Source organism: Bombina bombina, chromosome 7, assembly GCF_027579735.1.
Source record: "Bombina bombina isolate aBomBom1 chromosome 7, aBomBom1.pri, whole genome shotgun sequence".
Lineage (NCBI taxonomy): Eukaryota > Metazoa > Chordata > Amphibia > Anura > Bombinatoridae > Bombina > Bombina bombina.
This window is the reverse complement of record NC_069505.1, coordinates 371,049,302-371,064,288: the sequence shown is the minus strand read 5'-3', so window position 1 is coordinate 371,064,288 and position 14,987 is coordinate 371,049,302. Positions and strand designations below refer to the sequence as shown.

Genomic DNA, 14,987 nt, shown 5'->3' with positions numbered 1-14,987 from the left:
AACAGATTAGTGCGCTCTTCGGTGCGTGTAGGTAAGTATTTTAGGTACAGGTCTATTTTTTTTACATGTACTTTTTAAACATTAATATTTGTTTAATGAAAATTAATGTAAATGTTTAACTAAAATTTGATATTATTTTCGTTTGAAACTAAACGAATACCGAATAGTGCAGTCAAGAAATATTCAGGGAAATACATTTCCCTGAATATTTATTACAAAAATGTCGAACTAATCAAATTTTTTGGGCTGCACATCTCTAATAAACATTCAGTGGTTGAATGATTGGTTTGCTGCACAGTACCATATTTGTTGTAGTTGGTTTTGTAGAAGCCTTGTTCTCAGTCTACCAGCAGCGATAAACTTAGCTCACGGTTCATTACTGTAGCCTCCAGCTCACATATACCAATTAACTAATATAGGACCTGCTTGGTATAACTATTTCAGGTTTAATTGTTATTACTTCATATTCAGGTTCAGTACTTAGTGTTTTTGCACTCCTTGTAAGCACTCTACAACTAGGGTTGCCAGGTGTCCAGTATTCAACTTGAAAGTCCAGTATTTTAGCAGCCTGTCCAGTAAAATCTATACAAAAATACTGGACATTTAAATGTCCAATATTATTAAAGTCTCCAATGTCCGCTAAATGTAAAATGACTCCTATGTCTTTCTTCTTTATATTTATGACCCCAAAAGAAATGGCACTGCATTTCCTATTATATATGTTAAGGGCAGCCATGCTGCTGTTAAATCATTGTTTTGTGTGTGTGCGCACCTGGCAGTCAAGGGTTCAAATCCATACTCATATGCGAGTTACTGGCAGCTAAAAAAGTAAAATTATTTAAGTGTGAGTTACTGGCAACTAAGGGTATAAAGTGACTGCTCAGTTGTTAAAAAGTATACATGTGGGATCAGTTATGGTGCACAACTGGCAAACCCTATCTGCAACATATAATAAAAGTACCCATGAGCCTGGCACCAAAAATAGGCCAAAATCATTATTAGTTATATAAAATAATTCACTGCTTCAAATCTGAGGACTTTTTACTACTTAGATTTTACCCATTGTGGATCCCCTTGTGTGATATTTTAGCACACGTGCCATTTGTTTATATATTTTTTTACCTAAACTACTGACAGGTTGACCAAAGACCTGAACTTCACAAAGGACAAGAGGTTCTTCCTTCCCTGGTAAGGTAACTGACACATATTGTCCAATCATCCCATGACACGAAAATGAAAGAGTCTCTCCGGATTCTATTGATGCAATTACACCACATCTAGCAAAAGAAAAATAATATAATTCAGATATCAGTAAAATTCATATTTGCAGAACTGGAACATAAACTTAGACCTTAGTGGTCTGCACGCACTGAAAAAGATAGCCACGTGGACTTCAATAAGTGCTCATTGTCTTTAAAGGGACATGAAACCCAAATATATTATTTAATGATTCAGATAGAGCATACCATTTTATACAACTTTCCAATATTCTTCTATTATCTAATTTTCTTTGTTCTCATAGTATCCATTGTTGAAAAATCATACCTAAGTAGGTTCAGGAGCTGGGAGCTAGCTGTTAATTGGTGGCTGCACATATATGCCTATTGTCATTGGCTTAAAGATTTATTCAGCTAGCTCCCAGCAGTGAATTTCTGCTCCTTCAATAAAGGATATCAAGAGAATGAAGCAAAGTTGATATTAGAAGTAAATTGGAAAGTTGTTTAAAAGTGTATCTGAATTATGAATAAAAAATAGGTTTCATTCACATTAAAATTGCATGCTCTTTCTGAATCATAAAGGTTAAATTCTGAGTGTACTGTCCCTTTAAACACTAAACATATTTTATAAGCATAGTATTGAAGTTACCCCCTGCTTCACTCCAGTCTCGATTGCTGCCATGTTGAAATCTTGCGTTCACTGCATTGCAATGCTGACCTGTTTGCACATGCGCAGCAACTCCCTTTCATTTACTGTATGTGCAGTGACACCTATTTTCCAAAATAGTGGCATCCGCAGTTACAAGAGGGTACATGATATGTAGTGCTTAATGTCCCTTTAAATAACTTATAAGTAACATCTCATTGTTAATATGATAACACACTGGATACTGAATACGATACATATTGGGCACTAAGATAGCTATTATGTTAGTATAATATAAATTCAAAGTATACCTGGGATTTAATGTTCCTCCATTTGTTGGGTCATTGCCAATTCGAATCTCAGCCCCAAAAATTCTCTCTCTGCAACATTCCAAAACACGATTTGTGATGGCCACAGAATTGATATGATATTTCTCTTTGAGATCCACCATCCACCAAGGATCTTTTTCTTTCTTTGTATGTGAGCATTGTGATCTCAAGTAATTGTTTGCAAGGGAACCATCATTGGCATTTCGAGAGTTACCATAATAAGTATAGGTGCTTGACTGAGAAGTAATCCCTTGAAGAGCTATATTTGGGGCTATAAAATACACAATTATCAGCAGGGCATTGATTAAAAAGCTTGTCTTTACTAAAGGGACTTGATACTCAAATGTTGAAGCACTTGAAAGTGATGCAGCATAGCTGTAAAAAGTTGACTAAAAAATATCACCTGAACATCTCTATGTAAAAAAAGAAGATATTTTACATAAGACTTTCCTAAGTATTCACACCCCACTGTAAAGAGACTTTAAGAAACCAATCAGGATGCTTGTCCCAGGACTTGCAAGTGAGTGTGCATCTGGCATATGTTTAAGGTTAAGGAAGTTTACTATGAAAACTCACAAGATTTCAGTTAAATCTCATGAGATCACAGCAAACAAAAGCATGAGTTCTGCACTGCCTTTGCTAATTGGCTATTTTTTTTCATGCAACTGTTACCAGAGCACTAACTCTTGTAAGCATGAAGAAATTCTGAGGTAAAATATCTTACTTTTTTACATAGAGATGTTCAAGTGATATTTTCATGTCAGCTTTTTGCAGTTATGCTGCATCACTTTGAAGTGATTTGGCATATGAGTATTATGTCCCTTTAAACAATACTTTTGAAAGCACTTAAAGGGACAGTACACTGTAAAATTGTTTTTCCATAAATGTATTTTAAATTACTTGTTATACCAACTGCAGAGTATAAAATATTTGAGAAATTGCATTTTCGGGTTTATTTGTGTCTATGAAGTAGCTGGTTTTATGCTTTGAAACCACAGCCTAATACAATGGGTTGAGCTTCAGGTAATATCAGATCTCATTATGTTATCACTTTTATTCACACACACTTGCTTCCTTATCTTATATTTGTCTGGAACACCAAAGCTCAATACATAGAGAGAACAATGGAAAATTATCATTTTATTACTTAACTATCCTGCCCCCCACTATGAGTTTAATTCCTTCTGCTGATTGTGTTTACTTAGGCTTGTCAATAGCGTATACACCAGTAACAAAACTTTCAGTATAGGTTGGGAAACCACAGGTTAAATCAGCTATTTCAAATGCAGAAATATGAGTAAAGGAGCTACTTGCAACCAATTTAATACACTCTGGCAGGTAGAAAGGATCATTGGGAATAATTTAAAGGGGATAAAGTTTTTGGGTGAACTGTCCCTTTAAACAAAATATTTTAAAGGGATAGTAAACCCCAAAATTTTCTTTTATGATTTAGATAGAACTTTCCAATTTAATTCTATTATCAAATGTTCTTCATTCTCTTGTTATCCATTGCTGAAGGGATAGCATTGCACTACTGACAGGAAGCTGAAAATATCTATTTAGCCAATCACAAGAGACAAATGTGTGCAGGCACCAATTAGCAGCAGCTCCCACTAGTGTATGATATGTGTGTATTCATTTTTTAACAAGGGATACTAAGAGGACAAAGCACATTTGAAAATAGAAGTGAATTTAAAAGTGTCTTAAAATGACCTGCTCTATCTGAATCATGCAAGTTTAATTTTGACTTTCCTATCACTTTAAATAAGTTAAATTGGTCAACTCTATTTTGAGAGGCAGACCTTTATTAGTAGAATATTCAACAATAAATGATGTATGTTTCTGTAGTGAAACACATGAAAATCCATGCAGCGATGTCACTACTACAATTTGGTTTTATTCGTCTTCAGATTGAGCAATTTATGAGTTTTTCCAATAATAATAAAAAAAAAAAACTTTCACAGAGGACAAAATACATTGGATCTTGAGCAAATAGGAAGACATAAAAATCAGCTAGTCCAAAATAAACTTTCATGATTCAGATCGAGAGGTCCGCAAGACATCGCTGAATGCAGAGAGCAATACGCTCTCTGCATTTAACATTGCACCAGCAGCTCACAAGAGCTGCTGGGTCATCGCCGCCCCCTGCTGACTCGCGGCCAATGGGCCGCCAGCAGGGGGGTATCAATCTACCCGATCGTACTCGATCGGGTTGAATTGTTGTGATTCCTGTCCGCCTGCTCAGAGCAGGTGGACAGGGTTATGGAGCAGCGGTCTTTGTGACCGCTGCTTCATAACTGTTGTTTCTGGCGAGTCTGAAGACTCGCCAGAAACACGGGCCATCAAGCTCCTTTCGGAGCTTGATAGATAGGCCCCAGAGAATGTAATTTTAAACAATTTTAAACAATTTTCCAGTTTACTTTTATCACCAATTGTGCTTTGTTCTCTTCGTATTCTTAGTTGAAAGCTAAACCTAGGAGGTTCATATGCTAATTTCTAAGCCCTTGAAGGCCGCCTCTTCTCTCAGGGCATTTTGACAGTTTTTCACCACTAGAGGGTGCAAGTCTGTCAAAAGAACTGAAATAAGGGGGCAGTTTGCAGAGGCTTAGATACAAGGTAATCACGGAGGTAAAAAGTGTATTTCTATAACTGTGTTAGTTATGCAAAACTAGGGAATGGGTAATAAAGGGAATATCTTTCTTTTTAAACAATACAAATTCTGGTGTAGACTGTCTCTTTAATTCCGTCGTATATGGACAATATGTCCCAGGAACACTAATAAAATTATTCTTTTATAAAACTATGTCCTTCATAAGATATTTATATATTTTAACCAAAATTTGAATTTTAGACAATATTGTGTGTTTTTTCCAATTTTTATTATTTTTCATGAATTCTTTAAAGTTTAGATTATATAACATGCTTCAAAATCAAAACTTGAATTCACAGTGTTTTGTTCACATGCCTTTAAAATAAAGAGAATGTTAAAGGGACATTAAACACTTTGAGATTGTAATATAAAAAGATTAATCGGGGGCGGAGCTAACTAGAGAAGCATGCAGACGCACTTTGCAGAGCTCTGTGTCTTATACCGTTAAACTAGTTTTTTATATCACAAACCGGCTATTTTGGTTCCTCAATTGTGCCACAACTGCTACTACAACCTTGCCGGCACCGAGGACAACCCGGACCTGTGTTCCCCTCCCATCATACCCCCTTACCCGGGGTGGTAGCTGGCTCCTGCAGGAGAAACAGACCTGGCCTTAACCTGAAATCATCATCTATACAGGTCAGAGGCATACTGTCATGAACCAAGCCTCCAGACTAAAAAGAAAAAGAAAAGGTCTGGGAGGCATTCTGCTAAGAAGGGCTGTATAGGGATTTGAACCTGTGGCTCTGTGGTTGCTATTTCTGTTTGCTTACATGTTGAGCCACAGCCAGTTCCAACAATAGCATGGATCTTAAAAGATCTGATAAATAACTATTTGCCTTACTTGTTATTACACCTGTGCAACACACAGGTGTTCTCAATTCTGGAATTAATCAGAACCAACCCTGTGCAAAACCTCCCTATTTAAGGATGGCTTTTAGTCTGCATTAGTGTCTTCACATTGGATCTGTTTTGTCAAGTCAGAACCTGTTTCCTGTATTTCTTTGGAGAAAGATTTCCTTTGCACCTGTTTACAAGGTATTACCAGGAGAAAGCCTTTACCTTTAAACCTGTTACCAATCTACAAGTTTGTTTCCTGCTTTATGCAATTCCTGCACTTGGCCATTGCCAGGAGAAAGTTTTCCTTTGCACCTGTTTACAAGGTATTACCAGGAGAAAGCCTTTACCCTTAAACCTGTTACCAATCTTCAAGTTTGTTTCCTGCCTTGTGCATTTCCTGCACTCAGCAATTACAAGGAGAGAGACTTTACCTTTAAACCTGTTACCAGTTTGCAAGTTGTTTCCTGCATTGTGTAATTCCTGCACTCAGCAATTTCAAGGAGAGAGACTTTACCTTTAAACCTGTTACCAGTTTGCAAGTTGTTTCCTGCATTGTGCAATTCCTGCACTCAGCAATTACAAGGAGAGATACTTTACCTTTAAACCTGTTACCAGTTTGCAAGTTGTTTCCTGCATTGTGCAATTCCTGCACTCAGCAATTACAAGGAGAGAGACTTTACCTTTAAACCTGTTACCAGTTTGCAAGTTGTTTTCTGCCTTGTGCAAATCTTACATTTCAGTTATTACCAAGAGAAAGACTTTCCTTTTTGAATCTGCATCTCTGCTTACTAGTTTTCTTTATTTTCACTCCTTCTGTATGTGGTCTTAACATACCTGAGTAGCATATTTAAATATTCTGCAAGTATTTGCTTAAACAAAGTATTTTGTTGTTTAAATAAATTGTTTTCATTTTCAATCAGTATGGCTTCTACTAATCTTCCTTTAAAGCAACTGTTCCAGACAATGAGGCTCTCACATGATATCCTGAGACAGAACATGACACATACCATCCTAGTCTGCTGCTACCTCTACCTAACTAGTGAAGTACTGGCTGCAGAGGGGCCCATTGCCGCAACATTTGCCTCGCTGTCAGAAGAGCCACCATCTTGGGACATAGGCCTGTGCAAGCGGCCGTCCCATGCAACCTAACTCCAGTCGGTACCCTGCGAGACCCATCACCTCAAACAGCCGTGGTCCTAAGTGTGCTAACAGTGGCCTAGTCCGGAAGAGCTCTGCAACCACCACTCCTGCATTGTGGCGAGAACAGCCGTCATCCTAGGCCACAGTCCTCTACACGCGACAGTACACAGCTGCCGAGAACCGGAGGACCTCAAACCAAAACGCCGCCAGTATACCACAAGATTGGAGGTGGACAGACTTGCCCCAGCACAACGGGTGGCAACGTGCTGCAGTTCCTGAGCCCACATGGGCAAATTTAAGGGCTGCTCCCTAGGCCTCATCCAAAGCAGGATTGCTTACCCACCAACAAAACAGTAACCACACCTACAGAATTGATTGTGAACCGGCATACACAGCCACCAGAATAGTGGTTCCCTGGGTCAAGCCTCAACATCTTACTGGTGAGATCATTGCCTTTTATCACTGCTGCTGACAGCCCCACACACTATAAGACTTTAAGGCCGAATCTATTATATTTGGCTCCCATATTGAAGCCTCTCATCTTGTGACTAACTTATAGTATAGTAACTGCTGTTACAGTCTACATCCTCCAATTGTGCACATGCTTAAATTTTTCACTTAAATGTTAATATTGTATTGTACTCTGTTGTAAACAGCTCTATCTTGTGCTCACAGACACCTGTCCTCTTTCCTCTCCCTTTCCTGCTTAGCTTTTCTGAGCATGTCAACTCCATCTGCCTTTTCCCCCTCTCGCAGGACGTATCTTCTTTCGCAGAGAAGAGTGAGTAGCATGTCCTAGGTATACCAACTGTTGGCTGTCTTTGTACATGTAGTTTTACTGCACTTCTTCAGCTTATTTTTTAGCCTCAGTATACCTTCCCAACCAAAATGCTAAAAGAAAAAACTGCAAACGATAGACAGACACAAACAGGGAAAGGTTCTACTAGCTGATGATTTTAACATGGTTTGGGATTGTGACCTAGGCCGCACATTTACGGGGTCCCCAAAGAAAAACACCCACTCTACACATTTAACCTATAAATTTAAAACTATCATGTCACAATTTGAATACTACCAGAGACTACACACATTATTCACACCCACATAGACTTTATTCAAGACTTGATTATGTGTTCGCTCAAGCCCCTACCCTAGATACAGTAAGGCTAGCGGACATCTCCTTATGCCCCTGGTCGGACCACAATCAAATCACGGTCACAATACTCTCCCCTGATAACTATGATTCTAAATTTAGTTGGAAACTGCCCACTACGGTCCTTTCTGATATCCCGTTACAGGAGGACCTAAAAAAGGATATTATCTCCCTTATACAAACCGATGATATTTAACAAGTCCATGAGGACACCCTGTGGGGGGCAGTTAGGGCCTCAATTATGGGTTTTATTATAAAAACAACAGGCCCAGTTGAAACGACAACTGGCCCCTCTCTTTGTCGCAAACCCACTGCAAACTCAGAAACCTTAAACATCTAAACCAATCCTCACTATCCCTGCAGTTAACTACCCATATCCAAGAGATTGAATTGCGCAGAACTCAAAGCCGGTTGCTAAAATTCAGATAGCTATTCTACTACAAGGGTAACAAAACTGATACACTTTAAGCTAATAAGTTATGACACCGCACTGCAGCCATACAAATGTATCACCTCATGCACGCAGGCCAAACATTTTGATACACAGATAGGCGAAATATTCTCAGAATAGTGTGCCTCCCTATACAATATTAAGCAATCTAAAACAACCCATTCAGTACCCCAACATCACATCCACTCTTATCTTTGAGATCTCAACCTCCCATACCTCTTGCCTGAAAAAGGAGCCGAACTTGCCAAGCCCTTCACCTTAACCGAAATTAAATGTAAATTAAAGTCATTACAAAATTATAACCATTCAAGGCCCCTGGTTCAGATGGTTACCTGGCCCTTTTCTCTACCACACCGGCGAGAACAATCCCAAGACTCTTAGATAACTTTCGAGAACTGTCTTACTATAAATCAAACCTTACTTAGACTAAAATTTACACCTGTGGCTTCCATTAGGACCACATCCAAAATCTCAAATCTCAGTACCAGTTTATCTGGTCAAATGAGTTGGTAAAACACTTGGGAGTTATCCTCTCAAACAATATCTCACAAATAATCAGACAATTACCTGCCCCTATTAAACTAGTTGCGGTACCTCAAACACAAATGGAACTTCCAATCCATTTCATGTTAAGGCCGTATCAGCCTTTTAAGATGAGTTTCCTCCCTAAGATAACATACACCTAGATTACGAGTTTTGCGGTAAACTGAAAAAGCAGCGTTAGCCGGTCCTAACGCTGCTTTTTCACTACAGCTGGTATTACGAGTCTTGTAGGTTTAGGGTCACTGCACACTTTTTTGGCCTTACCGCAAATCGACTTACGTAAATTGCCTATAGTCTATTTTCAATGGGAATTGCATAGCGCCGGTATTACAAGTCTGTCCTGGGAGGCCAAAAAGTGAGCGGTAGACCCTCTCCTGTCAAGATTCCTACCGCATTCTAAAGTCAATAGTTATGAGTTTTACACTACAAAGCCGTAGCATAAAACTCATAACTAAAGTGCTAAAAAGTTCACTAACACCCATAAACTACCTATTACCCATAAATGCCGCCTCTAGAATAAACATATTAACCCCTAAACTGCCGTACTCCCGCCTCACAAACACTATTTAAATATTATTAACCTCTAATCTGCTGTCCCTAACATCGCTGACACCTACCTACATTTATTAACCCCTAATCTGCCGCTCCCAACGTCGCTGCCACTATATTAAATTTATTAACCTCTAAACCTAAGTCTAACCCTAACCCTAACACCCCCTAACTTAAATATAATTTAAAATAATCTAAATAAAATTACTATTATTAACTAAATTATTCCTATTTAAAACTAAATACCTATAAAATAAACCCTAAACTAGCTACAATATAACTAATAGTTACATTGTAGCTAGCTTAGGGTTTAATTTTATTTTACAGGCAAGTTTGTATTTATTTTAACTAGGTAGAATAGTTACTAAATAGTTATTAACTATTTAATAACTACCTAGATAAAATAAATACAAATTCACCTGTAAAATAAAACCTAACCTAAGTTACACTAACACCTAACACTACACTACAATTAAATAAATAAACAATTAAATAAATTCCCTACATTAAATACAATTAAATAAATTAAATTAGCTAAATCACAAAAAACAAACAAACACTAAATAACAGAAAATAAAAAACAAATTACAAGATAGTTAAACTAATTACACCTAATCTAATAGCCCTATCAGTTCCAATCAGCCAATAGAATGCAATAGGATTTTTTCTACCAATTCCGATTGGCTGATAGAATTCTATCAACCAATCTGAATATAAGGGACGCCATCTTGGATGACGTCATTTAAAGGAACCTTCATTCAGTAAGAAGACTCCGGATGAAGAGGATGCTCTGCGTCGGATGTCTTGGAGATGGACCTGCTCCGCGTCAGATGGATGAAGATAGAAGATGCTGTCTGGATGAAGACTTCTGCCCGTCTGGAGGACCACTTCACCCGGCTTGGATGAAGACTTCTGCTGCTTCCTTGAGGATGGATGTCCAGTCTTCAGAACATTAAGTCGATCTTCAGGGGGTTAGTGTTAGGTTTTTTAAGGGTGTATTGGGTGGGTTTTATTTTTTAGCTTAGGGCTTTGGACTGCAATAGAGCTAAATGTCCTTTTAAGGGCAATGCCCATCCAAATGCCCTTTTTAGGGCAATGGGGAGCTTAGGTTTTTTTTAGTTAGGTTTTTATTTGGGGGGTTTGTTGTGTGGGTGGTGGGTTTTACTGTTGGGGGGTGTTTGTATTTTTTTTTACAGGTAAAAGAGCTGATTTTTTAAGGGCTATTGATAGTTTAGTTTAGGCTAGTTTTTTTTTATTTTGGGGGGGCTTTTTTTATTTTGATAGGACTATTAGATTAGGTGTAATTAGTTTAAATATCTTGTAATTTGTTTATTATTTTCTGTAATTTAGTGGGGGGTTATTGTACTTTAGCTAATTGTATTTAATTTAGGTAATTTATTTAATAATAGTGTAGTGTTAGGTGTTAGTGTAACTTAGGTTAGATTTTATTTTACAGGCAAATTTATTTTAGCTAGGTAGTTATTAAATAGTTAATAACTATTTAATAACTATTCTACCTAGTTAAAATAAATACAAACTTGCCTGTAAAATAAAAATAAACCCTAAGCTAGCTACAATGTAATTATTAGTTATATTGTAGCTAGCTTAGGGTTTATTTTATAGGTAAGTATTTAGTTTTAAATAGGAATAATGTAGTTAATGATAGTAATTTTATTTAGATTTATTTCAATTATATTTAAGTTAGGGGGTGTTAGGGTTAGGGTTAGACTTAGGTTTAGGGGTTAATAAATTTAATATAGTGGCGGTGGCGTTGGGGGCGGCAGATTAGGGGTTAATAAGTGTAGGTAGGTTGTGGCGACATTGGGGGCAGCCGATTAGGAGTTAATAAATATAATGTAGGTGTCGGCGATGTTGGGGCAGCAGATTAGGGGTTCATAAGTATAATGTAGGTGGCGGCGGTGTGCGGAGCGGCAGAGTGATGTCGGGGCGGCAGATTAAGTTTAGGGGTGTTTAGACTCAGGGTTCATGTTAGGGTGTTAGGTGTAGACATAAAATGTGTTTCCACATAGGAATCAATTTTGCAGGTGTTAGACTTTTTCTCAGCCGGCTTTTTCTCAGCTGCTTTTTTGCAGGTGTTAGACTTTTTCTCAGCCGGCCCTCCCCATTGATGTCTATGGAGAAATCGTGCACGAGCATGTGCAACCAGCTCACCGCTGACTTAAGCAGCACTGGTATTGAAGTGAGATATGGAGCTAAATTTTGCTCTACGCTCACTTCTTGCCTTTTAACGCTGGGTTTCTGAAAACCCATAATACCAGCGCTGCAGGTAAGTGAGCGGTGAGAAAAAACTGCTCATTAGCACAGCTCATAACACAAAACTCGTAATCTCAACATTAGTTATTTCGGAGTTTACCCATTACAATCCCTAGATGCCTCCTTCTCCAATTTCAGAGCGAATTTACAAAATGTATTTGGCAGGGCAAAACTCTCTGAGTCTCCAATAAAATTTTACAATTCCCTAGATACCATGGTGGCCTTGCCTCCCCTTCTATAATCAAATATTATGATACAGTCATGCTAACACATATCACACAATGGAGCTCCAAACAAAACATAAGCAGATGGTGGGACATTGAACAAGACTCCCTCCCCTTCTATCTACAGCTTCACAATTTAATTTGGACCCCCCCACATTGTCATAGGACCCTCAACATCTCAAATCTTACTATACGTGAATGCCTTTACGACTGGGACAGACAGCCTATCTTAAAAAACTTACACACAGATCTGTATGATCGTTTTACAGATGATCATTTTACAGATCTGTGTGTAAGATTTATGTACGTTGAGTGCAGAGGCTAAGCAAACTGCCGGGTGACAGTGGGGGGGGGGGGAAGTGATATCGCAAAAAGGAACTACACAACACAGGAGGGAAAACTGCTCAGTAAGTTCAAGCTGCTTTGTGGATGCAGCTCTTCAGATTTATGCAAAGAAACTCAGAGCTCCATTAGAGTTTCAGCAGCGAAAGCCAAGGTTGTCAGATAGGGACTTGCTCCATGTAAGAAAGCTACTTAGGGAGTGATGATAAATTCCTATCTTTCTACCGAGTGGGGCCCTAAAGACCGCTGCTCCATAACCCTGTCCGCCTGCTCTGATAAGGCGGACAGGAATCGCCGGAAATCAAATCGATCGAGTACGATCGGGTTGATTGACACCCCCCTGCTGGAGGCCCATTGGCCGCGAGTCTGCAAGGGGCAGCGTTGCACCAGCAGCTCTTGCGAGCTGCTGGTGCAATGCTGAATACGGAGAGCGTATTGCTCTCCGCATTCAGAGAGGGCTTGCGGACCTGATCCGCACTGTCGGATCAAGTCCGCAAGACCTTTGATACAGCCCCAGTGTCTTCAAAGTCTGTATTCCTATACAGTGAAAGCACTTCAATTTTCTGTCTCATTTTTAGCAGCATTATCAAAAAAATAGCTAATGTAGGTATATTGCAAAATGTATCTACACTGAAAGCTTTATTTAAATAGGCAAACAAAATTTGGTGTAAAATGTCCCTTTATTATGATATTTTGGGATTCATGTCCCTTTAGGGTTTCCCTATGCAAATCAATTTTGTATTATAATGAAAAACTTTTCATTTGAAAAGAGAATCCTTTCATTGTAGTGATTAAAATAGACTATTTAAAATAAATTATCGTACCTGGTTTATAGATTTGAAAATACCCAATAGAAAAATATTAGAATTATTGAGCTTTGGGGGAACTTCTGGGCAGCAGCCATGATCAGTCGCATAGCTGCATGCTGCTACAGTTTTTCTCTGAAAATTTTAAATATCCATTCTTTAGCAGATTGATCCATGTAACATTTTACGAGAGCTGTTTAAATTTTGAAAGCCACAACTATTGTGCCTAGAATCACAAGAATTGCTGCTAGCATCTGCGCCTGGAGCCGTTTCAAGATCTCGACCTTCACTATACCCCCCGGCAGGGCGCCCTCGGCCTTGTCCTCAAGCAGCACTTTGTGTGCTTCATATAACAGAATAAAACTTGCCATCTTTTGCTACTACATCTTTTAGAAGATTTACTAAAAGGACTCCCTGGCTCAATTATAGTGACTACAAGGTGCCTTAATAGTGACTTACCTGAACTTCACATCACAGACGGAGGGTCTGCGAAGATGGGATTCTCAAAATGACCCAGCTCATAGATGGCTACTATCGGAATCTGAAGAGGGAATTTTGTGGCCTTCTCATAACTGCTCTAAACATTGAGGGGACAACACCGCAACCCAAAGATCAGCTCATAAGGAACTCGGCAGGAGCTCCTGCAACTTGTGAAGTTGGAGCTACTGATACAGAAGCTCCTAACTTCCTTACTCACAAAGATCCCGTAAATGCGGTTTCCAACATACATCCATTTATTCTAAACCTCCTAACAGAGAGACCCATGACTCCAGACACCATGTCTGATAATAAAAATCCAAACGCCATGTGAGAGCGAAAACTTACTGAAATCAGAGATCAGAGAAGAGATCCTGTCAGACCCAATAAAGAAGAAAGTCCCTACGTATAAACCCAGTAGCACAGCTTTAGCCATCAATGGAAATCGGAGCATGGTCAGACCCACAACACTGGGACTACAGTACCTGAAGAGAGAGATCACCCATACACACTCGCTCCCAGCCGGGACAATGCATGGACACAAGCTGCTGCTAAAGAAGACTGTGAAAGCGAATAACAATCAGCCCTGCAATATGTTCCTGCTTCTCAAGCTACAAAAAGCATGGAGTCTGCACACAAACATTCTCAATACTCTGGGACTAGCTCTACTGATAGCTGGTAACGTATTTGTGGGGCACAAAGAGAACAATCACTCTGGAGTAGGCTAAACGTAGGCTTACTAAAACTTGCCATCTTGAACTAACCACACTCCTTGCAAGAGCCATGGATAATATATCTTCTGTTCTATTGTTACTTACTTATATTCCCCAGTGCTCCCAATAGTGTCCACTAGGATTGACCTCAGTTATTTAGGAAACTTTTCCAGACAGTTATTGACAATACTTCTCTTTTTTAGTATAGTATGACATGTGCTCCATTGAGGGAAACATACGGCGAGATTACGAGTTTTGCGTTAGAGGCTATGCGGTACTAACAAGCAGTTTATGCTCACCGCTCACTTCCCTACAGCGCTGGTATTACGGGTTTTTACAAACCCGGCGTTAAAAGACAAGAAGTGAGCATTGAGCAAAATTTTTCTCATTACCGCACTCCAATACCAGCGCTGCTTAAGTCAGCGGTGAGCTGGTGTAACATGCTTGTGCCCGATTTCCCCATAGGAATCAACGGGGAGAGACGGCTGAAAATAGTCTAACACCTGCAAAAAAGCAGCGTAAAACTTCCTAACGCAGCCCCATTGATTCCTATGGGGAAATAAGTTATGTATACACCTAACACCCTAACATGAACCCGAGTCTAAACACCCCTAATCTTACACTTATTACCAA

At 39.0% G+C, this 14,987-nt stretch overlaps 1 protein-coding gene across 1 annotated transcript in view; it reads right to left on the bottom strand.

Annotated features, from left to right (window-relative positions):
- Positions 1-14,987, bottom strand: part of LOC128666463 (uncharacterized) — a 263,279-nt gene that overhangs the window by 209,656 nt on the left and 38,636 nt on the right. Inside the window, exons 3-4 of the mRNA XM_053721074.1 lie at positions 2,175-2,463; positions 1,123-1,277 (exon numbers count right to left, since the gene is read on the bottom strand). Coding sequence (XP_053577049.1) covers positions 1,123-1,277; positions 2,175-2,463 — 444 coding nt within the window. The remainder of the gene's footprint in view (positions 1-1,122; positions 1,278-2,174; positions 2,464-14,987) is intronic.